Raw genomic sequence first — 25,070 nt, 5'->3', positions numbered from 1 at the left:
CTGTGCCTCCAAGCACCTCTGTGCCTCCAAGCACCTCCGTGCCTCCAAGCACCTCCGTGCCTCCAGTTACCTCCGTGTCTCCAAGCACCTCGTGCCTCCAAGCACCTCATCCCTCCAAACACCTCGGTGTCTCCAAACACCTCCGTGCCTCCAAGCACCTCCGTGTCTCCAAGCACCTCCGTGCCTCCAAGCACCTCCGTGCCTCCAGTTACCTCCGTGTCTCCAAGCACCTCGTGCCTCCAAGCACCTCATCCCTCCAAACACCTCGGTGTCTCCAAACACCTCCGTGCCCCCAAGCACCTCCGTGCCTCCAAGGGCCTCCCTGCACTCCCAGCACCTCAGTGCCTCCAATACCACAGTGTCTCCAATATCTCAGTACCCCAGCCTTCAGTATTTCTACAAGTCTTGTCTTACAGGAGACCTTCAAGAATTCCTCTGGGCCTCCCGCCTGCCGTCTTAGTCCTGCATGAGGAAGACCTACATCCGGCCATCTCTACTGCGACCCAGTGGCGGTTCCTCTTCCCGGTCATCGGAAGAAGCCCCGAGTCCACAACACTCCCAAACCAGGTCAGTGATAGTATACTCAGGCCCCATGGACTCGGGGAATCGGAACACGGACTCGAGTGCCATTCAGAACCTGGCTTCTCGAGTGCAAAGTCAGGAAGCAGCGCAAGGCCAGGTGATGCAGTACCTCCAGCAGTTGTCCGGGCGTCTGGATCAGATTCTGGCGTCTCTGGCCTCAGTAATTCCGGCACCTGTTCCAGTAGTCGCACCAGTTGCCGTTGCCAGCAATGTTCAACCATCGGCCGGTGTCACTCCACGCCTTCAGTTGCCTACTCCGTCCCGCTATAATGGGAATCCCAAAAATTGTCGTGGTTTCTTGAACCAATGCGAGGTACATTTCGAGCTACTTGCACACAACTTTCCTACAGACCGGTCCAAGGTAGCATATATTATTTCTCTGTTGGAAGGTTCTGCTTTGGATTGGGTGTCTCCATTATGGGAACGATCTGATCCCATGGTTTCCAACTACACCAACTTCATCTCGTCCTTTCGAAGGATTTTCGACGAGCCCGGCAGAATGACCACTGCTTCTTCCGATTTGCTCCGTGTTCGGCAGGGCGCCCGTTCCGTGGGCCAGTACGTGGTTCATTTCCAGACCATTGCTTCCGAACTACGCTGGAATAATGACGCCCTGAGAGCTGCCTTCTGGAACGGTCTTTCCGACCGGCTGAAAGATGAGCTGGTTACTAGAGATCTGCCGGATCCATTAGAAGATTTGATTTCCCTTTGCGTCAAGGTGGATCTTCGGATGCAGGAGCGTGGAAGAGAACGTAGCCGTTCGGATCGTTCCAGGTTCCGGAATCCTACTCCTAGGCCGGTGGCCTCACCCAGCTCAGATGAGCCCATGCAAATTAACCGCTCCCGACTGTCTCTGGAAGAACGACAGCGTCGTCGTGAGGGTAAACTCTGCCTTTACTGTGGAGCCGCAGATCATTTTCTTAAATCTTGTAAAGCCCGTCCGGGAAACGGGCAGGCCTAGCTTGTTCCGGAGGAGTCAAGCTGGGAGTTACGACAAAAGCTTCTCCAACTTCGGACTGCTTGCTTCCAGTAACTCTAGTCTCCAATTCAGTCTCCAGGTCTTGTGAAGCCCTATTGGATTCCGGAGCTGCAGGGAACTTCGTTTCTTCTTTCTGTGCCCAAAGTTTGGGTTTAAAGTTACGGCCTATCGAGCGGCCAATTTCACTGACGGCTATCAACGGGACTAGAATTTCCAAAGGTCTTATAATGTGGCGCACGGGGCCAGTTAAGCTGCAGGTCGGGGCTCTACATCAGGAAGATTTGGAACTCTTGGTAATCCCAGAAATGCCTCATGATCTGGTTCTTGGAATGCCTTGGCTGAAAAGTCATAATCCCCACATCGACTGGAAGTCGTCACAAATTCTGTCCTGGAGTCCCTTTTGTCACACTAATTGTCTTACTCCTGTTTGTCCGCTCCGTGTTACCTCCAAAACGGATGAAGAGCACATTCCGGAGGCATATCAAGGGTACAAGGACGTATTTTCGGAACAAGCTGCTGACCTGTTACCACCTCACAGGCCTTGGGACTGCCCTATTGACCTTGTCCCAGGGAAGACGCCACCTCGTGGTCGCACATATCCTCTGTCTCTTCCCGAGACTCAAGCCATGTCGGAGTATATTAAGTCCAATATGCTCAAGGGATTCATTCGCCCCTCTTCCTCCCCTGCCGGTGCAGGCTTCTTTTTCGTGAAGAAAAAGGACGGGGGGTTGAGACCATGCATCGACTACCGCGGCCTAAACGACATTACTATTAAGAATAAATACCCCTTGCCACTAATCACAGAGTTATTTGATAGGGTTCGTGGTGCCCGCATTTTTTCAAAACTCGACTTGAGAGGAGCTTACAATCTTATACGCATCCGAGAGGGGGATGAATGGAAGACTGCCTTTAATACCCGAGATGGGCATTACGAATACTTGGTGATGCCGTTTGGTCTTAGTAATGCTCCCGCGGTTTTCCAGGGGTTCGTCAACGAAATCTTTCGTGATATGCTGTATCAGAGCGTTGTGGTATATCTGGACGACATACTGATTTTTTCCAAGAATCTTGTCGAACACAGGACTCAAGTCAAAGAGGTGCTACACCGTTTACGAGAGAATCATCTCTACGTCAAGCTTTCCAAATGTACCTTTGAAGTAACATCTATTCCGTTCCTCGGTTATGTCATCTCGGGGACGGAGCTTCGCATGGATCCGGAAAAGTTGTCGGCCATTCGTGACTGGACTCAGCCTCTTTCCCTGAAAGCAATACAAAGGTTCCTGGGCTTTGCGAACTACTACAGGAAATTCATTAAGGGTTTCTCCACCATTGTTGCGCCCATTACTGCCCTGACGAGGAAGGGTTCTAATCCTAGTTTGTGGCCTCCGGAAGCCATTGTAGCTTTTTCTCGCTTAAAGTTAGCTTTCATGACGGCTCCAGTTCTCCAACAACCAAATTTCGAGGAACCCTTCTTCTTAGAAGTTGATGCATCTTCAGTCGGGGTTGGGGCTGTTCTCTCCCAGTATTCCTCTGATAAAAAATTACATCCGTGTGGCTTCCATTCTCGTAAATTCTCTCCAGCCGAACGAAATTACACTATTGGAGACCAGGAACTCTTGGCAATCAAATCTGCCTTGGAAGAATGGAGATATCTTCTAGAAGGGGCTAAACATGTGTTTACCATCTACACGGATCACAAGAATTTGCTGTACATCAAATCCGCACAATGCTTGAATCCTCGCCAGGCGAGATGGGCACTTTTCTTTTCCCGATTCTCGTTCATTATCAAGTACCGGGCCGGGACTCTCAATATTAAAGCAGATGCGCTTTCTCGTTCACAAGTTCCCACAGACGAGGATGAATCTCCGGAGCGGGGTTTAATTCTGAATCCAGTTTCTGTCTCTGCTGCTTTAACTACTCCAGCTCCTCCTCCTGGAAGAATGTCCGTGCCAGCTAGATTCCGCCCAGGAATACTACTGTGGGCCCATAACTCCAAGTTTTCCGGTCATCCCGGCGCTCAGAAGATGTACAAGTTTCTGCAAAGGTCTTACTGGTGGAACACCATGAGGAAGGATGTACAAGATTGCGTTAATTCGTGTCCCCAATGTACACAACATAAATCTCCTCGTCTGCCTCCTGCAGGGTTACTTCGTCCTCTGCCTATCCCTGTGAGACCCTGGACTCACATTTCCATGGACTTCATCACTGACTTGCCCTGTTCCAAGGGTTGCAACACCGTTTGGGTTATCGTTGACCGTTTTTCGAAGATGGCACACTTTGTGCCCTTGACTGGTCTCCCGACAGCACCGAAACTGGCTCTATTGTTTATCCGAGAACATTTTCGTTTGCATGGGTTGCCACAAGAGATTGTTTCTGACCGTGGAGTACAGTTCACCGCCAGGTTTTGGAAAGCCCTTTGTTCAACTCTACACATTAAACTTAAGTTTTCGTCTGCTTATCATCCCCAAACTAATGGGCAAACGGAACGAGTCAATCAAGATCTAGAGACTTTTCTTCGTTTGTATCTCTCTCCTTCACAGGACAACTGGGTGGAGTTGTTGCCTTGGGCGGAGTTTGCCCATAACCATTTGTTTCATTCTTCCACTGGGGAATCACCATTTTTCGTCAACTACGGGTTCCATCCCCGTGTTCCGGAATTTCCAAGCCTTCCGATAATAGAGGTTCCTGCTGTAGTGTCCACTCTACGACACTTTGGACAAATTTGGAGAAAGGTTCATGCTAATCTTAAGCAGGTTTCTGTTCGGTACAAGTTCTTCGCAGATAAGAAACGGCAAGCCGCACCTCAATATAAAGTTGGGGACAGGGTATGGCTGTCCACACGGAATCTCCGGTTGAAGGTGCCCACCATGAAATTCGCTCCAAGGTTCATCGGTCCTCACCCTGTGCTACAAGTCTTAAATCCTGTGGTCTGTAAACTGGGTTTGCCTGCCCATCTTCGAATACCTAACGCCTTTCATGTTTCTCTACTCCGTCCCCTCATTCTGAATCGGTTCCACTCAGCACTCCCTAGGCCAACGTCCGTAGTGGCAGAAGCTGGAGCGGAGTTTGAAATCAAAGCTATTCTTGACTCTCGTTATCTTCATAAAAAATTACAGTACTTGGTGGACTGGAAGGGTTATGGTCCTGAGGAGAGAAGTTGGATTGGGGCTACTGAAGTAACGGCTCCTCGTCTGATTCGGATCTTCCACTCCAGACATCCGACTAAGCCCGGGAAGTGTCCAGGGGCCACTCCTGGAGGAGGGGGTACTGTCACGAACCTCGGGCAGCGGCGACCGCGCTTGTCCCTGCGGGTGGCCTGGTCTGCCCGGCGCCTCTCTTCCCCTGACGGTCTCCGGCTTCAGCAGCGGGTCGGCGCTGCTCTCCGGCGGCTTCCCGGAAGCAAGGACGCCGCCATCACAAGCGAGGGCAAGGAGGCGGAGCAGGTCTGACGTCACCTGCCTGCTCCGCCAATCAGGCTAGGGCGGGGAATTTAAAATCAGATACCAGGCAGAGATCCGGTGCCTGAGTATCTTCGTTTCTCCTGCGGAAGCTGTGATTCCAGAGCTCCCTCGTCCCTGCAAGCATCCTGTGCTTCCAAGCATCCTGTGCCTCCAAGCATCCTGTGCCTCCAAGCATCCTGTGCTTCCAAGCATCCTGTGCCTCCAAGCATCCTGTGCCTCCAAGCATCCTGTGCCTCCAAGCATCCTGTGCCTCCAATTATCTCTGTGCCTCCAATTACCTCCGTGCCTCCAATTACCTCCGTACCTCCAATTATCTCCGTGCCTCCAATTATCTCCGTGCCTACAAACACCTCGTGCCTCCAAGCACCTCGTGCCTCCAAGCACCTCTGTGCCTCCAAGCACCTCTGTGCCTCCAAGCACCTCCGTGCCTCCAGTTACCTCCGTGTCTCCAAGCACCTCGTGCCTCCAAGCACCTCATCCCTCCAAACACCTCGGTGTCTCCAAACACCTCCGTGCCTCCAAGCACCTCCGTGCCTCCAAGCACCTCCGTGTCTCCAAGCACCTCCGTGCCTCCAAGCACCTCCGTGCCTCCAGTTACCTCCGTGTCTCCAAGCACCTCGTGCCTCCAAGCACCTCATCCCTCCAAACACCTCGGTGTCTCCAAACACCTCCGTGCCCCCAAGCACCTCCGTGCCTCCAAGCACCTCCGTGCCTCCAAGGGCCTCCCTGCACTCCCAGCACCTCAGTGCCTCCAATACCACAGTGTCTCCAATATCTCAGTACCCCAGCCTTCAATATTTCTACAAGTCTTGTCTTACAGGAGACCTTCAAGAATTCCTCTGGGCCTCCCGCCTGCCGTCTTAGTCCTGCATGAGGAAGACCTACATCCGGCCATCTCTACTGCGACCCAGTGGCGGTTCCTCTTCCCGGTCATCGGAAGAAGCCCCGAGTCCACAACACTCCCAAACCAGGTCAGTGATACACGTGTTGGCGCTGTCAGCAATCTTCATTCCGGGAGTAGACAGCTGGGAAGCGGACTTCCTCAGCAGACACGATCTCCATCCAGGAGAGTGGGGACTCCATCCGGAGGTGTTCGCGGCGGTAACAGATCTTCGGGGTGTACCTCAAATAGACATAATGGCCTCTCGTCTCAACAAGAAGCTTCGGCTGTATTGTTCCAGGTCGAGGGACCCACAAGCCGTGGCAGTGGACGCCCTAGTGACTCCGTGGGTGTTCCAGTTGGAGTACGTGTTTCCTCCACTTCTACTCATTTCAAGAGTTCTAAAACTCATAAGGAGAACAAGAGTTCAGGCAATCCTCATTGCTCCGGACTGGCCAAAAAGGGCTTGGTACGCAGATCTTCTGGATCTACTGCTAGAAGAGCCGAGGCCTCTTCCTCTTCGGGAGGACCTGCTGCAGCAGGGGCCATTCGCTTATCAAGACTTACCACGGCTACGTTTGATGGCATGGAGGTTGAACGCCAGATATTAGCTCGGAAGGGTATTCCGAACAAGGTTATTCCTACCCTGATACAGGCTAGGAAAGGATTAACGTCTAAATATTACCATCGTATTTGGAAAAAATATGTATCTTGGTGTGAGTCCAAGAAGTTTCCTATGGTGGAGCATCAACTGGGATGGTTTCTCCTCTTCCTGCAAGCAGGTGTGGATATGGGCCTGAGGTTGGGATCCATAAAGGTCCAGATTTCTGCCCTATCCGTTTTCTTCCAGAAACAGTTGACTTCCCTCCCTGAGGTTCAGACTTTTCTGAAAGGGGTTCTGCACATCTAGCCTCCCTTTGTGTCGCTTACGGCGCCCTGGGATCTTAACGTGGTGTTACAGTTCCTCCAATCGGATTGGTTCGAGCCTCTACCGGAGGTTGAGGTCAAGTTTCTCACATGGAAGGCTGTCACTTTGTTGGCCTTAGCTTCTGCTAGACATGTGTCGGAATTGGGGGCTTTGTCTTGTAAGAGCCCCTATTTGATCCTCCATGTAGATAGAGCTGAGCTCAGGACACGTCAGCAGTTCCTTCCGAAGGTTGTGTCGGCATTTCATATCAACTAACCTATTGTGGTGCCAGTTGCTACTGACTCCTCAATTTCCTTAAAGTCCTTGGATGTTGTAAGGGCTCTGAAAATCTAAGTGAAGAGGACTGCTTGTCACAAAAAATCGGACTTTGTTTGTCCTGTATGATCCCAAGAAACTTGGGTGTCCTGCTTCTAAGCAGACAATCTCTCGCTGGATCAGGTTCACTATCCAGCAGGATCAGGTTCACTATCCTATCCTCTACGGCAGGATTGACGTGTCCTACGTCTGTTAAGGCCCACTCTACTCGTAAGGTGGGTTCTTCCTGGGCGGCTGCCCGGGGTGTCTCGGCTTTACAGCTTTGCCGAGCGGCTACTTGGTCTGGGTTGAACACGTTTGCAAAGTTCTACATGTTCGATACTTTGGCCGCTGAGGACCTGAAGTTTGATCAATCAGTTCAGCAAGAGCCTCCGCACTCTCTCTCCTGTTCTGTGAGCTTTGGTACATCCCCATGGTACTAATGTGGACCCCAGCATCCTCTAGGACGTAAGAGAAAATAGGATTTTAATTACCTACTGGTAAATCCTTTTCTCGTAGTCCGTAGAGGATGCTGGGCGCCCGCCCAGCGCTTTGTGATCCTGCAGTGGTTACTTAGTTCAGTACTGCTTAGTTCTTGGTTAAGTACTGTTTTGTTACTTGGTTAAGTAATATTGGTCCTCATTCCGAGTTGATCGCTCGCTAGCTGCTTTTAGTAGCAGTGCAAACGCTAAGCCGCCGCCCTCTGGGAGTGTATCTTAGCTTAGCAGAAGTGCGAACGAAAGATTAGCAGAATTGCTCGAAAATCTTTTCCTGCAGTTTCTGAGTAGCTCCAGACCTACTCCTAGATTGCGATCACTGCAGACTGTTTAGTTCCTGGTTTGACGTCACAAATACGCCCTGCGTTCGGCCAGCCACTCCTGCGTTTTAGCCTGACAAGCCTGCGTTTTTTTGCACACTCCCGGAAAACGGTCAGTTTCCGCCCAAAATCACCCACTTCCTGTCAATCACTCACCGATCAGCAGAGCGACTGAAAAGCGTCGCTCGCCCCTGTGTAAAATTGCTTAGTTTTGTGTGAAATTGCTTGTTGTTTTTTTGTGTCGTTATCTTCGTAGAGTGACCGGGAACCCCAATTAGTGCACCGTGTCCCCTCACATGGCTAGCAAGCTTTGGGCAAGGTTTACCGCTCCAATCGTAGTCCACGTGGATCGTTAAGTATGAAAAAGTTCAAAAAAAGTAAAAAATGTGAAACTCATGTCGACCTTTTGACCTGTCGACCTAGCACATGTCGACCTAGAAACCCTGTCGACCTATAGTGGTCGACCTAAACATTGTCGACCTAGACAGTGTCGATCTTCAGACCGGATCCCTTATAATCTTACTGTGTCAGCCCATTTGTTGGATATACAGTATAATGTCTAACAGAAAGGCCATAAATCTGTGAAAGCTCCTGCATCATGCAGAGCATGCTCCAAGGATTTATCAGAGGGGAAAATGTTGTATGATGGTCTTTGTACTGCTTATCATGCACCTCCCAGTCAGTCCGCAGTTCCTGCACATAGTCAGGAGCCACCATGAGCAGCTTTCACTACCCTGCTGGGTACTCTGGTGGAGCGCTTTGCGCCCCCTATGGGGCCATCTGTGTCATTACCACCACAAATTGTCCTTATGGTACACAAGCCTTGGGCGGAAAATTTGTCTAACCAACTGCAGCAACTAAACCAGTCTCTGATTAGACAGAAATCTACCTTAGGTCGCTCCCGTGCCCCTGGTCCCTCTAAGGGGGCTGCTTCTTCGTCAAAGTCTACAAAGTTTCTCTGATGTCTCATCTGAAGAGGAGGGGGAGCATACGGTCTGTCATGGATTGGGGTACTTACCAGTCCGGACGCTCTGGTGGGGACCCTCCGGCGGTGGTGCGGGCTGCTGGTGGCGGGCGCTGACTGCCGGCAGGAGTCCAGGGAGAAAGGTCTGGCTGCAGAAGTCTCTGGCTCCGGGCGTCGCCATATTGGAAAGTCAGGTGACCGCAGGAGCCAATCAGCAGCTGCCTGCAGGTTTATAGCAGGTAAGATTTTTAGTAGAGGTGGCCAGTGCAACTTCTTACACCCAGCTGCTGGGTGCTTTAGTTCTCTGTGCTCCGCAGCCTCGACTATCTAGTATCAGCTACACCTCCAGCTATCCCAGGGGGCCAGTTACTCACGAGCGCTTGTCTACAGACCCGAACTATGGTTCTCACCATCTGCAAAACGGTTTAGCCTCCCACAGCCTAATCCCAGTTTCACCTCAGCCGCTGCACTTACCAAACCCACAGGAGGTAACTGCAAGTCTGGGTCACGGTAACCTGACTCCAGCTTCTTGTGTTGCCCTAGTTGCCAGTACCGCAGTCACGTCTGATCCATCCCTCCGTCTGCCATTTCTGAATAGAAATTTAATTTGGCCGGCCCGGTTCATTCTTAGTAACTCAGTGACTTCCAATCCGCTGACTCCAGTTCCGGTTTCACAATCAACGACCAGCCTGACGCAGTCCTGTCAGACACTGAATCTTGTGTTACTGATGAGGATTTCCCTTGCAAATAGATGTCCCTGCCCTACTGGCTGCTCTTAAGCATATCCTTAAAATCACTGATAAGTTTAAACAGCAGAAGGTGGTTAAAACTGTTTTACCTCATTCTGATCATTTAGTGGACATCAGACGCTAAACCTGGTCTAATCCTCGGAAGATATTTCCTATAACCAAATGGGTTTTGGCTCGCTACCTTCACCATGCAGAGTTGTGTAACAAATGGGAGATTCCACCACCGGAAGATTCTCATGTCACCCGCCTAGTGGTCTCATCCACTCTGCCTGTCACCACTGTCACCTCACTGAGGGAGCCGACAGATAAGCACGAAGGATGCCTGAAATCTGTATATTTCCTTACAGGGGCTATTCATAGACCCACTATAGCTGCCTCTTGGGCCGCAAAATGTATTGAGGCGTGGGTTCAGGCGTTATATGAGCTGCCCGATGATATTTCTGACAATGCCAGACAATACCTGTCTCATATTACCACCGCTTCTTATTACATTCAAGAGGCGTCCTCTGAGGCGTGAGTTTTGGCGGCCAAGGTGTCGGCTACATCTGTCCGAATACCCTTCTAACAACGGATGCCAGTTTGCGAGGCTGGGGAGCGGTGTTGGAGCGTCACTCGTTCAAGGTCATTGGACCAAGGAGGAAACACTCCTTCCAATAAACATTCTGGAGCTGATGGCAGTGTTCAATGCACTGACTCTCGCCCTGTCTCTGGTACGGAACAAGCCTGTTCAGGTACAGTCAGAAAACTCCACCACGGTGGCATACATAAACCATCAGGGAGGCACTCAAAGCCGCATGGCAATGTTGGGCGTAACGCTATCTGCCAGCCATATCGGCAATGTTCATTTCGGGGCGTCCTGAACTGGGAAGCGGATATCCTCAGTCGACAGGACGTTCACTCCGGAGAGTGGAGCCTTCATCCCAAAGTCTACCAGCTCTTGGTGGAGAGGTGGGGCCTACTGGACGTAGAGCTCATGGCGTCTCGACACAATCACAAGGTTCCGGTCTACGGATCAAGAACCAGGGATCCTCGGGCAGCATTCGTGGATGCGCTGGCAGTTCCGTGGAACTTTCAGCTGCCTTACATATCCCCTCCGGTGTCACTCCTGTCCAGGGTATTGCGGAAGTTCAAGCAAGAAAGAGGAATGCTGATTCTGGTCGCTCCAGCGTGGCCCAGATGGCATTGGTTCTCAGACCTGCAGGGTCTGTCATCAGAGCGTCCCCTTTTACTTCCTCAGCGTCAAGACCTCCTCATACATGGCCCTTGTCTGTACCCGGACCTGGCCAGACTGGTTTTGACGGCGTTGCACTTGAAACATCACTTCTGAGAGCCAAAGGATTTACCGAGGCGGTTATTTAACCGATGCTGAAGGCACACAAACCGGCCTCTGGCCGGATTTATTACAGGGTTTGGCATGCTTACTACACCTGGTGTGCTGATAAGAAATATGACACTGGTAGATTTAAGACTCCCAAAATTCTGGCTTTTCTACAAACAGGCTTGGACTTAGGTCTTTGTCTGGCCTCCCTCAAGGTTCACATATCTGCCTTGTCTGTATGGTTTCAACGCAAGATTGCCTTTATACCTGATGTGCATACATTCACTCAGGGGGTTTTGCGTATTCAGCCTCCCTATGTCCCCCTCAGTTTCTCTATGGGATCTGTCTGTTGTGCTGAAAGTCCTGCAAGAGTCTACATTTGAAGCTCTTAAATCGGTGGACCTTAAATGGCTTACGGCCAAGGTCCTGTTCTTGCTGGCTATTGCCTCTGCAAGATGGGTGTCAGACTTAGGCACTTTGTCCTGTCGTCCACCCTTCTGATTTTTTACCATGACCGGGCGGTTCTACGAACTCGTCCTGGTTTTTTGCCTAAGATCGTTTCATCATTTCACCTTAACCAAGAGATTGTGGTTCCGGCCTTTATATCTTCGGACATGTCAACCAAAGAACATTCTTTGAATGTGGTAAGGGTTCTCCGTGACTATGTGGATAGGACTGTCTCTATTAGGCGGTCAGATGCCCTCTTTGTCCAGTTTGGTTTCCACAAACATGGCTGGCCTGCGAACAAGCAAACCTTGGCCAGATGGATAAGAATGGTGGTTGCATATACTTTTGCGCAGGCTGGACTCCCAGCTCCTGCTGTGATTAAGGCCCATTCTACTCGGCCTTTAGGACCCTCTTGTAGCCCGTCGTAGTGCGTCCGCAGAACAATTGTGCAATACGGCTACGTGGTCCTCAGTGAATACGTTGCTTAGGTTCTATGCTTTTGATACCTGCGCCTCCCAGGATGCCTCCTTTGGGCGCTGGATTCTCACATCCGCTAAGGCGCATCCCCTCCCTTGAGGAACTGCTTTAGGACATCCCTGATGTTTCCCTGTGGAAACCTCTGTACCCTGCTGCAGAAAAGGAGATTTATGGTAGACTTACCATTGTTAACTCTCATTCTGCGAAGTACACAGGGTTTCACAGGGCACCCACCTTGAGACACCTAGCTTCTTTGGATTTGTATGGCATTAGCCACTGGTACCTTCTCCTGTCGTGAGAATGTGTTTTTATGTGACTAACATCTGCCTTCTCTCTTGCCTGCTCCTGCATTGGACTGTTTATCAAAACTGAGCTCTCAGTGACTGGAGGCGGGGTTATGGAGGAGGCCCCTATGCATCTTGGGACAGCTAAAGCTTTACCTGCTGGTGCCTCTGGATCAAGATCCACTCTACACCCCCGATGTTTCCCTGTGGAACCCTGTGAACTTCGCAAAAAGAGAGTTAACATTGGTTTACCATAACTCTTCTGTTTTGGTTTTCTAACAACTCTGAATAACCTTCTGTGTTCCTACCATTGTTATACTAACAAAGGTTTACAAATGTTTTCACAATGGCCCTCATTCCGAGTTGATCGGTCGCAAGGCGAATTTAGCAGAGTTACACACGCTAAGCCGCCGCCTACTGGGAGTGAATCTTAGCTTCTTAAAATTGCGACCGATGTATTCGCAATATTGCGATTACTAACTACTTAGCAGTTTCTGAGTAGCTCCAGACTTACTCTGCCTGTGCGATCATTTCAGTGCTTGTCGTTCCTGGTTGACGTCACAAACACACCCAGCGTTCGCCCAGGCACTCCCACCGTTTCCCCGGCCACTCCTGCGTTTTTTCCGGAAACGGTAGCGTTTTCAGCCACACGCCCCTGAAACGCCGTGTTTCCGCCCAGTAACACCCATTTCCTGTCAATCACATTACGATCGCCGGAGCGAAGAAAAAGCCGTGAGTAAAATTACTTTCTTCATAGTAAAGTTACTTGGCGCAGTCGCAGTGCGAACATTGCGCATGCGTACTAAGCGGATTTTCACTGCGATGCGATGAAAAATACCGAGCGAACAACTCGGAATGAGGGCCAATATGCGCAGAGGCTATTGTTAAATGCTTTTCATAGACAGCAAATGCACCAATGCTTCAGGATATAACTATAGGAAAGAACTGTACATAGCCATAGTTCTAATCATATAATCTTAACTGTTAAAGGGACTGCACTGTTATCTAATGAGCCATTTATCCAAGTTTAATGAAAATATTAAGGAATGACTATATAAAAATATTCTTACAGTACTTTACCTTGTCTCTTTGTGTTGAGATATGTTGAGTCCCAGTGGAAGGGTTAGTGGTCACGCTGTGGTGTTACTGTAGTTATGACATAATGGGAATTCCGGGCCCCGACTGCTCCATCCTGCTGAAAGGGGGTAATTCAGACCTGATCTCTGCTGTGCGTTTTCACACAGCAGGCGATCAGGTCTGAACTGCAAATGCGTATTCACCGCAATGCGCAGACGTGACGGTCTGCAGCGACGGGGAGCGCCTGGCAGTGATGGGATGGTGCGAAAAATCCGATCGCATCGGAGATCGCAATAAGATTGACAGAAAGAGGGTGTTTGCGGGCTGCAACTGACTTTCTAGGGAGTGTCCGGAAAAACGCAGGAGGAACCGGGTGTTTTGTCGGAGGATTCGTGACTTCATCTCCGGCCCGATCATCCCAGTGGCTGAGTAAGTCCTGGGTTGTGCAGAGACTGCACAATCTGCTGTTTGTGCAGCTCTCTGCACATGCGATCGCACACCTGGACAGCTAATTCCTCCTCCCCCTGTAGGCGGCGACTAACTGTTCGCAGGGATGCAAAAAATGCACCCTAGTGATCAGGTCTGAATTACCCCCAAGGATCAAGTTTCTCTTGGCATGCCTAGGCCCAGGTACACTTTAGCCTCACCAGTACCACCGCCACACCAAATCCCTCTTGGTAGTTTTGCTTGTAGTATGGTGGCATGGTATATATGTGCATGCTTAGGGGTGGGGCTTAATGCTCAGATCCTGAGAGGTCCAAAATATGACATCGAGCAGAAAGTGCTAGCATATAAAACGGGTGTAGTAGGGTATGCCAGCGGCCGGGCTCCTGGCGGCCAGCATACCGGCGCCGAAATCCCGACTGCCGGCACACCGACAGTTGGGCGAGCGCAAATTAGCCCCTTGCAGGCTCCCTGCGCTCGCCACGCTGCGGGCACGGTGGCGCGCTAAGCGCGCCACGCTATCTATTCTCCCTCCAGGGGGGTCGTGGACCCCCAAGAGGGAGAAAAGGTATCGGTATGCTGGCTGTCGGGATTCCGGTGCCGGTATACTGTGCGCCGGTATCCCGACAGCCGGCAAACTGAAGACCACCCTGTAAAATTCATAGCCTACACAGGATAACATGAAGTCATGTCTTGCATCACATTCCCTTGTGATAGGCAAAGTTAAGCAAAAATTAATTTTTACTGTTAATGTCTCTTTAAGTATATTTAACAGCATATTATTTTCTCTATATAAAGCACTATAATAGAAAAGTTTCATATATAAATCTCTATGAATTTATTGCAATTGGTCTGTTTGAATTCACACATTGGTCCTTTAGTAAATGATAGCATCCCTATCCCTCTACAGGAGCAGCAGCCTAGCACAGGTGAACATGACCCTACGGGAACAGATGGACCAGCTGCAGTTAGTGAATGGCAAAGTGACAGAGGACCTGAGACTCCGGACCGCTGAACTCCACAAGACACGCAACGACTTGGAGCAACGGGAGTCTGAGTGGAAGAAAGAGAAAGAGGTCATTGCAATTGATATATAGGAAACAGAGTATTAGATCCAAATGTAATAGTCTCTGTGCTTTGCTGAACATACTGTTTGTACACAATCATACCTCCCAACATGACCCTCTCCAGGATGGACACAATGCTCTGCTTCTGGACTTTTTTCCTAATTAACGATTGCCGGCACCTGTGTTGAACAGGTTAATGGACATGAAAGGTGTTTCACTACAGGTGATGGCAATCATAAATTAAGAGGGAAGTCCAGAAGCAGAGCATTGTGTCCCTCCTGGAGAGGGTCATGTTGGGAGGTATGGACAATTAAGCCACAAGATTTAAAGCAGCAACTGTTTTAAAGGCAAAACCAAACTGGTGTTACCTTCAAAATTGTTGCCTTAAGTCTCATAGCTCAATCTCCAAAACATTGTCACTTTCCACACCCTGCAGGCTGTTACATTTGGCCCTTAGTGATTGATCTTGTACTCCGTTCATCCACAACAGGACTGAAACTATTATTTCTCTAACGTCCTAGTGGATGCTGGGGACTCCGTAAGGACCATGGGGAATAGACGGGCTCCGCAGGAGACTGGGCACTCTAAGAAAGATTTAGTACTACTGGTGTGCACTGGCTCCTCCCTCTATGCCCCTCCTCCAGACCTCAGTTAGAATCTGTGCCCGGCCAGAGCTGGGTGCTTTTAGTGAGCTCTCCTGAGCTTGCTAATAAGAAAGTATTTTAGTTAGGTTTTTTATTTTCAGAGAGCTTCTGCTGGCAACAGACTCTCTGCTACGTGGGACTGAGGGGAGAGAAGCAAACCTACTAACTGCGGCTAGGTTGCGCTTCTTAGGCTACTGGACACCATTAGCTCCAGAGGGTTCGAACACAGGATCTTAACCTTGGTCGTCCGTTCCCGGAGCCGCGCCGTCGTCCCCCTCGCAGAGCCAGAAGACAGAAGCCGGCAGAAGCAAGAAGACATCGAAATCGGCGGCAGAAGACTCTTGTCTTCACATGAGGTAGCGCACAGCACTGCAGCTGTGCGCCATTGCTCACACACTACCCACACACTCCGGTCACTGTAGGGTGCAGGGCGCAGGGGGGGGGCGCCCTGGGCAGCAATTATGATACCTCTTGGCAAAAGGCACATATATACAGCTGGGCACTGTATATATGTATGAGCCCCCGCCATTATTTTTACACAGAAAGCGGGACAGAAGCCCGCCGCTGAGGGGGCAGGGCTTCTTCCTCAGCACTCACCAGCGCCATTTTCTCTCCACAGCGCCGCTGAGAGGAAGCTCCCCAGGCTCTCCCCTGTAGTCTCAAGGTAGAAAGAGGGTAAAAAAGAGAGGGGGGGCACATAAATTTAGGCGCATTGATCAATATACAGCAGCTACTGGGTAAACACTAAGTTACTGTGTAATCCCCGGGTTATATAGCGCTGGGGTGTGTGCTGGCATACTCTCTCTCTGTCTCCCCAAAAGGCCTTGTGGGGGTCCTGTCCTCAATTAGAGCATCCCCTGTGTGTGTGCGGTGTGTCGGTACGTTTGTGTCGACATGTTTGACGAGGAAGGATACGTGGAGGCAGAACAGGTGCAAATGAATGTGGTGTCTCCGCCGACGGCGCCGACACCTGATTGGATGGATATGTGGAAGGTGTTAAATGATAACGTAAACTCCTTGCATAAAAGGTTGGATAAAGCTGAAGCCTTGGGACAGTCAGGGTCTCAACCCATGTCTGATCCTACAGCTCAGAGGCCGTCAGGGTCTCAAAAGCGCCCACTATCCCAAATTGTTGACACAGATATTGACACGGATTCTGACTCCAGTGTCGATGGCGATGATGCAAAGTTGCAGCCTAAAATGACTAAAGCCATCCGCTACATGATTATAGCAATGCACATATCGGAGGAAAACCCTGTCCCTGACAAGAGGGTTTATATGTTTGGGGAGAAAAAGCAAGAAGTGACTTTTCCCCCTTCACATGAATTAAACGAATTATGTGAAAAAGCGTGGGATTCTCCTGATAGGAAAGTGCTGATTTCCAAAAGATTACTTATGGCGTATCCTTTCCCGCCAACGGACAGGTTACGCTGGGAATCCTCCCCTAGGGTAGACAAAGCGTTGACACGCTTATCTAAGAAGGTGGCCCTGCCGTCACAGGATACGGCCGCCCTAAAGGATCCTGCGGATAGGAAGCAGGAAGGTATCCTGAAGTCTGTTTATACACATTCCAGTACTCTACTTCGGCCTGGATGTGTAGTGCTGTGGCAGCATGGACAGATACTCTGTCTGAGGAGATAGATACCCTAGACAGGGAGACTATTTTACTGACCCTGGGGCATATCAAAGACGCTGTCCTATATATGAGGGATGCCCAGAGGGACATTTGCCTGCTGGGCTCTAGAATAAACAAAAACGCTGTCCTATATATGAGTGATAAAGCTAAATATTTATCGTATATAAAACACTTTAAGAGGTCTAAGAACACTGTACGCTATCTACGTAAGAAGTACCGTAAGGGTACGCCAGTTGCGTAACGATCGCTCAACCGTAGTCGAGACGCTCAAGCGTCACGTTCGCTTACGGCCCAGAGATCACAGGCAGGCACGCTATTGGCTGCCGACTAACGTAATGATTCGCTATAGCGTAGCGGACGCTTGGGACCACGAGGAGATCTCCAGCGGTGCAGACGCTTACGACGTTAAACCTTTATATCTATACCATTAACAACGAAATATACAGTAAACCTTAGTGTGGTGATAGAGTGTAAATGCAACCTGGTGTAACCTGATTAACTACAAAGCTGCTTGGGCGTCACCGACGCTCAGGGAATACTTAACACTATAAGAAATACACAGATACCTGGGCTTAGGGTCCAAAACCTATTATATGTATTATGACTATTATACTTGCAAAAGAATCACAGTACAAAGCATACACTACAATATAACATAGACTAACTAACCAGATAATTACACAGGAAATACCATACAATACAATACAATACAATCAAGGGAAAATAAGGGAAAAAGAGAGGAGAGAGAGATGGCTCATAATAACATCAAGACAATATGACTGCGGAGAAAACTTACGCACAAGGGGAAACGATCGCATGCGCCTCGATATCCAGCTCCCGATTATCAGCAATGAGAACCGTTGAAGAGAGTGAACTGGATACGGTCGGCCTGCCTATTTATGCCCCACACACAATACAATTCAATGGTCCCTACAATCTCATTGTTCATTGGACACAGGAATTCGGCTTCGCATTATAACAAAAGGTCATAGGTTGATTCATACAGGTGGGCTGTGACTATTTCCAACTGCTCAGGTGGGAGGGAAACTGGGTTTCCCGCCGCATGGGTAATAAAGTGCAAATAAAGTAAATGTTCATAAACTTCTTATGTCCATAACTATTCGCACGAGCGATTGATCTGCTTCAAACCAACACCGGAATATTTCTAATTAAATATTCTTCCGATGGATACTAAACACCACTGTATTACTCCTGTCTGACCCTTCGTATCAAACAAAGAGGGATTTCTCTGTTCATGAACATTCTATATTAACCAAACTTTCAGAATCTATCAAAGGGACCATGATCTTCAAAATACATTATTAGTGAAAATATGTAATGATTGAGTCGCACGCTACGATCGCGTAAACTCTACCGTAAATACGCATACCATGCGCCTGCGGGTGCCCGCGACTGTGAGTATGCGCACGTACGGGAGAGCGTACGCACGCGCAGCACGGACCTGTGTGAGGTGCAAATATGGTAGTGTGCATAGAGATATTTTTCTGACTTTGACAGTCCACCCTTTGGCAGTCAACAATAACTGCCACTTCCTGAAAACATTTCAAAAAAGAAAAATATATGTTAGGGGTTAATTCATTTCCATGGTTGGGTAAGGGAGGAGTGAGGAGTAGGTGGGAAGAGGGTATGACCTAGTGAGATAGCAGAAGCATGTGTATGAGTCCATGTTTGGGGGGTCATGTATCATCGTGCCGTACGTGTTGTAAATCAAGCTTCGAGGTATTGCGAAGTATACATTTGAATTCCTTCTTATCCCGTGGTACGGGTCTGTGGATGGGCTGTCAAACTTTACCGAGCTCTTTTCGGTTTTGGTTGTAACAAAATGGGGAAGCACATTTTAGTTGATGATACATGAATGGGGGAGATATGTGATTGCTGATATCTGTGCCTGTATTCCCTATCGACTATGTGTGTCATTACCTGTGGGTTGTAGAAATGAAGAAAAGACATAATTACGGTAAATGCGGTGGTATTCTATGTCAGGTAAATGTACAGTCGTCGATTGAGGTTTTGTTCGGTATCAGTTGAAAGTCGTCTTCTTTGCGCTGTTTTGCCCATTAGGTGCGAGCAAAAAGCTTTGTCAATGCCAATAGATTTACAAAAATGTTGGGCTAGCGTGAGTTTAAGAATTCTAGGGAAACTGGGGATCCATGGCAAAGTTCATCAAATGTCCGTATCTAAAGTGGTCAAAACTTCTTCTTTGGTCAATCCGTTGTCAGTATAGTGTCTTGTCAACTTCCTCGTCCAAGGGGGTCTTTTTATCTTGGAGAAAAACAGAAAAACAGGTGAAAGAAACGGACCGTAGAAATCGCATTTTCATCACATCATTGTTTCTACATTTGGGTCATAAATCAAGTCCAGGTTAATTACAGTTTCCTCACTCCTTAAACTCATTACCCTAGTACGATGATTGCACTTCATTAAAGCCTGACCGCATCTAAATATCAATCCAATCGATATGACAACACCTAAGATACATAGGAGAAACTTCCCAACATCCATTATGACTCCTTGAGCCCAGTCTCCTAAACCGGAGAACCAATTTCGCGGGTTCAACCATGACACCCAACCAGTCAGCTCATTACCTACAGCAGCAAGAGTGAGATTGTGTTTTCGGCGAAATTCCCACTTCAATTGGAGAATATCGTCCATCTTTTGGTCTATGACCTCGACCGGATCCTCGGTGCTATTCGTGATATACGTGCAACACTTCACGCCATACTGTGTTGCCAATGTAACACAATATCCGCCTGTCACTGCTGTGAGGTAATTAAGAACCATTCTATGCTGCACCAGTTCTGTTTTATAAGCTTGAAGTTCCCTTCCAGTATATCTAAACATGTCATCATACATTTCAGTGATATTATCTAACAAATTTGCGAGCGCCGATATGTATTTATAATTCAGCACTCCTCTAGCGGTGCGGGTGAAATCTAACGCGATTAAGAATTGAATCCCGGTGGATTCACTTATCAGATCAGAGGCCGGATGCTCTGTCTTCTCTATCAGGTGCCTTTTAACAACGTGCTCGTAATGGGTGTGAGTATAAGGAGCTTGGGCACCACGGTGTATGTCTTTCATTTTGTCATGTGATACAGTCATTACTTCAGGCAGTACTTTTCCAATATAACACAATCCTTCAGAGTTTGGGGCAAGCCACTTGTACGCCTTTCTCCCGCATATGAAATATGCATCATCGGGGAGAACATATGGGACGGAGTAGGACATAACCATATTACACACCTTCCATGTGAAATCTCCTAACCCTAATTCTTCCATCTGCTTAGTACACGTATCAGGTTGTACGATATGTGCACAGTATCCTGGTGATACCTCTCCAACTCTAGTAATCCTATTTCCTAAGGTATACCTATACCGGAAAGATTTTCCTCTACTGGCTATGTGGCGTACAAGCTCTGTATCTGTAGGCATTCTATCTGCTCTATGCGAAAAGGTCATGGTTTGGTTACTCCATGACACTTCCCAATTTCCCGGCTTTCGGGGATTGGAGATGTTGAAACATAATAGGGACCTATCCACATGGTATTGGTGGAGCTTCAAACTAGGAGGGCTGGAGATATTAAACCTCCGGTCCACCGGTCTCCCACCATTTAACTCAAGTACCTCCCCTAACGTTAAAGGAAATGGTACTAGCCCTGATTTTCTGTGACCTTGAGGTACTTGAGAGCATACCCAACAATCTGTTTTATTAAGCACACTACCCACTAAAGAGTGATAGTCACTCAAGGGATGCCGGTCCATATGGATATTAAAACTGGATTGGCATTTCTTAATACACCCATCCTCAATGACATTATCACAGAGCCTACAGATACAGTTTTCTTCAGCTAATAATCCTTAAAAGAAAAATGTTTACAAATAACATGGCTGCTAGATCGTTTCCGGTACTCGCCTTTGCTTGGTGATTGGGTTGCTATTGGAAATTTACACCTCCATCTTTATCATCAGGACCTTTCTGGATCCTTTCACGACCTCACTGATACTCTCACCGGAACAGACTGCTCTGGTCAACATCATGGTCAACAGGAAAATCCAGATCACAGTCTCTTGGGGCAAGTCCATCTTACAGGAGGAGAAAAGAAGAAATTTGTAATGGGGGTACAGAAAATCAGTTTGAGGGGGAGAGAAACTTGTTACGATAATTAGTTCTCTCGTCTTGTTGTTCTTCTTGTTCTGCTGTCTTCTCAAAGGTGCTGTCTCTCAGTCTTCCAAACGAACATTCTGGTGATGCAATATTCCCTCCAAACCAGCGATCTTTCTGTAAGGAGCAAAAATCTTACATTACCATTTGTCTAACTGATGGGTGACATACCATCTTTAAAACATGAAAGCATGAGTGAGAAGAGAGAGAAAACAACAACAGCAAAAAAAAAACAAAGAGAGAGAACAATTTATGTGCATGTGTATATTACTTAAATCAACAATAGCCATCAATAGGAAAAGAGAAAAAAAAAACATTTTTCAAACATTTCAAAACACTGTCAGATCATCAGGCTGTCATATCTACATGTCCAATGGTTTCCTTGCGCAGTCCCTCCCCCCAGCACTTCCATATTCCATTGTCTGTATCTGGCCAGAATACATTGGTGCGGATAGGTCATGCTGGGGTTTGGTAGACTTCTGCAAAGACCAAGTATGTATGCAATGTTTGAATCCTACCAATAATCGTCAGAGATGGGGAGAGAGAAAACGAAACATTTCACAGATACATTTACAACGTTTCACCCGGTCATTCCTGTGTTTTCAGGGAATGACCTCCCAATTTATTAACTATAACCTCAGGCTTACCATCAGTCCTAATGATCACCTTTCCTGACTGCACATTATGGGTGTGGGCCAAAATTTTTCCTATATTATCCCTGATTATAATTTTGTGTGTTATAACTTTGCTCATTTCTTGGTCTAGGGGGTCTGACTTTATGTGGGTTATTACAGTTGCTGGCATAATGCCCTTCTCTTCTACAATTATAACAAATCCTTGGTTTCCTCCAAGTATCAATGACCTGAGGTCTTGGTTGATTTGATGCCTCCTCAAACGCTCGGATGCTCATCGCCATCAACCGTTCTCCCTGCGCTTCCCTGGTTCTTTGGATATTGCGGTCATGCTCGATAGCGGACTCTCTTAATGCAGCCACCGAGATGCCTCTCCAGTGAGGTATGGAGGTTTGTACCCTGATTTTTAGTGTGTCTTTTAAGCTGTCCATTAATACAGACACAGCTACCTCTCTGTGGTGTACGTTAGTGTCAATGTCATCTATACCCGTGTACCTAGCCATATCCTGCAGAGCCCGGTGAAAATACTCTGATGCGGATTCACCTTCTTTTTGTTTTATTGTAAAGATTTTATTCCATTTTACTACTGTGGGAAAATATTCTTTCAACTGTAGATTGATTCTTTTTACATTATCTTGGTTATACTCGTTTGTTAGTGGCACTTCCTCATCTAGCTTACAATCAGCGATAAATTTCAATGAATCAACATCGGGGGGTAAACATGCCCTCAAAACTGTCCTCCAATCTTTGTTATTTGGCTCTGCAGTATGTCCTAGCACTCTAATGTATCTTTGACAAGCAACTAAGTCTTTCCTGGGATCAGGAAATTCAGACAGAATTGTTCTTAATTCTGTTCGGGAAAAGGGGCAGTACATGGCGATGTTCCTGACGGGGGTGACTCCTGAAGAGTCAGTTTTCCCATTTGGTACTGCAATTACCCTGACAGGATTAAGTCCAGTAACGTCATTCTGAATTGATTCTACAATATGAGGTACATTTGTTTGTGCGTAATGTATAATACCATACGTACCTGTGGACACGACCTCACCTGACCCTCCATTAGGGGGTTTGATTACAGTCTTTACCGATTTGGTCGCGTCCACCTGGATGTCTTGTGTGATGGCTGCTGGAAGAGGTGCCGACATCGTTCTGGGCTCACTTTCTTGTTGGTGTTCCTGAGGAAAGTTTAACATGGGGTGCGACTTGCATGGGTTAATAGTTGTACATTCAACAGTATTACAATTATCTTTGTTACATTTATTACACTTATTCTTATCATCTATACTACAGTTGCTAAGAGCGTTTTTATTGTTCACCCTTGTGCTTTTCTCCGCAACCATAATCCCCTCCATTGCCATGTCTCTCCTCTCAAGATGAAAGTTAGGTATGTAAGTTACATTTCTCTGCATGTCACTTTCCTGTAGCCATATCTGCAAACAATCATCATTTTTAACTCGTTGTTTCCAGGATTTTATGAGACCGATCCTCCGCCTTAAATTATGCAACACCTCTAAGTCAAAACTACCTATCCCGGGAAATGGTGCCTTATCCCCCGCAGTCATTCGTGTCCATTCATCACAAAAGGTCTCAGTGTGGGGACCATACCTCCTCCACATTACTAACCGAGCAGACCCTCGGGGTCTGCAAGCCTCTGGAGTCTGAATCCTGACCTCCGACCGTCTCTGTATTGTGCACTTGGCTGCCATTGTGGACCTTTCTAACACAGAAAAACTTCCTAAAATGCACCAAACACAGAACTTCGTTGGAAATCCTTAAAGCTCTTCCACTGAACTTCTTCTGCTCCGGGTATCTCCGGTCCGCCTTCTAGCAGACACGTGTAGCCGTTGCAGGCCCTATTACACAGATCACGCTTGCATGTGCTCCCTACAACACGTATGAGGGCAAGATTTACGCATGGATATACGACCTCATATCACGTTGCGTTATTGGTCACACATACAACCGTGCGGTCCAATCGTACCACTTATAGACACTTGTTGCCCATAAATGGTAGGATCATTGGCCAGAGCGTAATACAACGAAAACTTTATCACACTCTGTTGCACGTTTTCACTTCAGGCCGTGCTCATAGATCACACAGATCACAAAGTCCACAAAGCGGGATTCAATACCGTTTTATCACATAGATCACAAAGTCCACAAAGCGGGATTCAATACACTCATACCGTTTTCAACCCACTATCATTCTTATAGTTTTCTGATCAGAAAAAAATCATTTCCCGTAGTCTGATAGCTCTCCCCAGAGGTGTTGCAGTAAAGTAAGATATTTAAACTAAGTTTTGGAAAGCTGAAATCAATTTGTGCTATTTATCGCTTTGCGTTATTTACCGCGTTGCGCTACTTATCGCCTGTTGTTTGAGTTACGTGGGCGTACCCAGACGCTCCGTTGCGTAATATACGCTGCGTGCGTCGGCCTTTGGATTGCGTACGCAAGTCTTTGTTAGAGACACGTGTACGCAAAGCAAAGATCCACCGTAACACAATTTATACTTTTATCAATGTAGATGATCCTTGATCATCTACCACACACCACACTGACTTCGCCTTATCTCCCAGGCAAAAACTGTGTGTTTGTCTACACTTTAACTATATTACCTTTACTCAAACTATTGAAATAGCGGCAAATCTCTCTCAGCACGTTTATCAACTATAAACTGGCAAACAGGAGAGTGACATACGAAAATACACAAATGAAAAGGAAATGCAGATATATATGTGTGCGTGCAAGACAGAAAAATAAACAGTTTTAAAAGACACTAGCGTTTTGCTCTTACCTCCGGTTCCCGGATTCCTTCAGCACCCTTTACCTAAGCGAAGCAGACGCTTATCCCGTCAGCACTACGAGGGATACAACCTCCCGCCCTTTGCTGATGGATAATGTCTGCTGATATTACCTAGTGCAGATATGTGAAGGACTGGACGGCCCCCAATTGATAAAGCTAAATATTTATCGTATATAAAACACTTTAAGAGGTCTAAGAACACTGTACGCTATCTACGTAAGAAGTACCGTAAGGGTACGCCAGTTGCGTAACGATCGCTCAACCGTAGTCGAGACGCTCAAGCGTCACGTTCGCTTACGGCCCAGAGATCACAGGCAGGCACGCTATTGGCTGCCGACTAACGTAATGATTCGCTATAGCGTAGCGGACGCTTGGGACCACGAGGAGATCTCCAGCGGTGCAG

The 25,070-nt window shown here is 47.9% G+C and overlaps 1 protein-coding gene across 6 annotated transcripts in view; it reads left to right on the top strand.

The window, feature by feature from the left end:
* Positions 1 to 25,070, top strand: part of CROCC2 (ciliary rootlet coiled-coil, rootletin family member 2) — a 468,757-nt gene that overhangs the window by 155,206 nt on the left and 288,481 nt on the right. For all 6 annotated transcript variants that reach the window (XM_063915774.1, XM_063915775.1, XM_063915776.1 and 3 more), the window contains exon 7: positions 14,612 to 14,777. In XM_063915774.1, coding sequence (XP_063771844.1) covers positions 14,612 to 14,777 — 166 coding nt within the window. The remainder of the gene's footprint in view (positions 1 to 14,611; positions 14,778 to 25,070) is intronic.

Source organism: Pseudophryne corroboree, chromosome 4, assembly GCF_028390025.1.
Source record: "Pseudophryne corroboree isolate aPseCor3 chromosome 4, aPseCor3.hap2, whole genome shotgun sequence".
Lineage (NCBI taxonomy): Eukaryota > Metazoa > Chordata > Amphibia > Anura > Myobatrachidae > Pseudophryne > Pseudophryne corroboree.
This window is presented reverse-complemented; position numbering and strand designations above follow the sequence as displayed.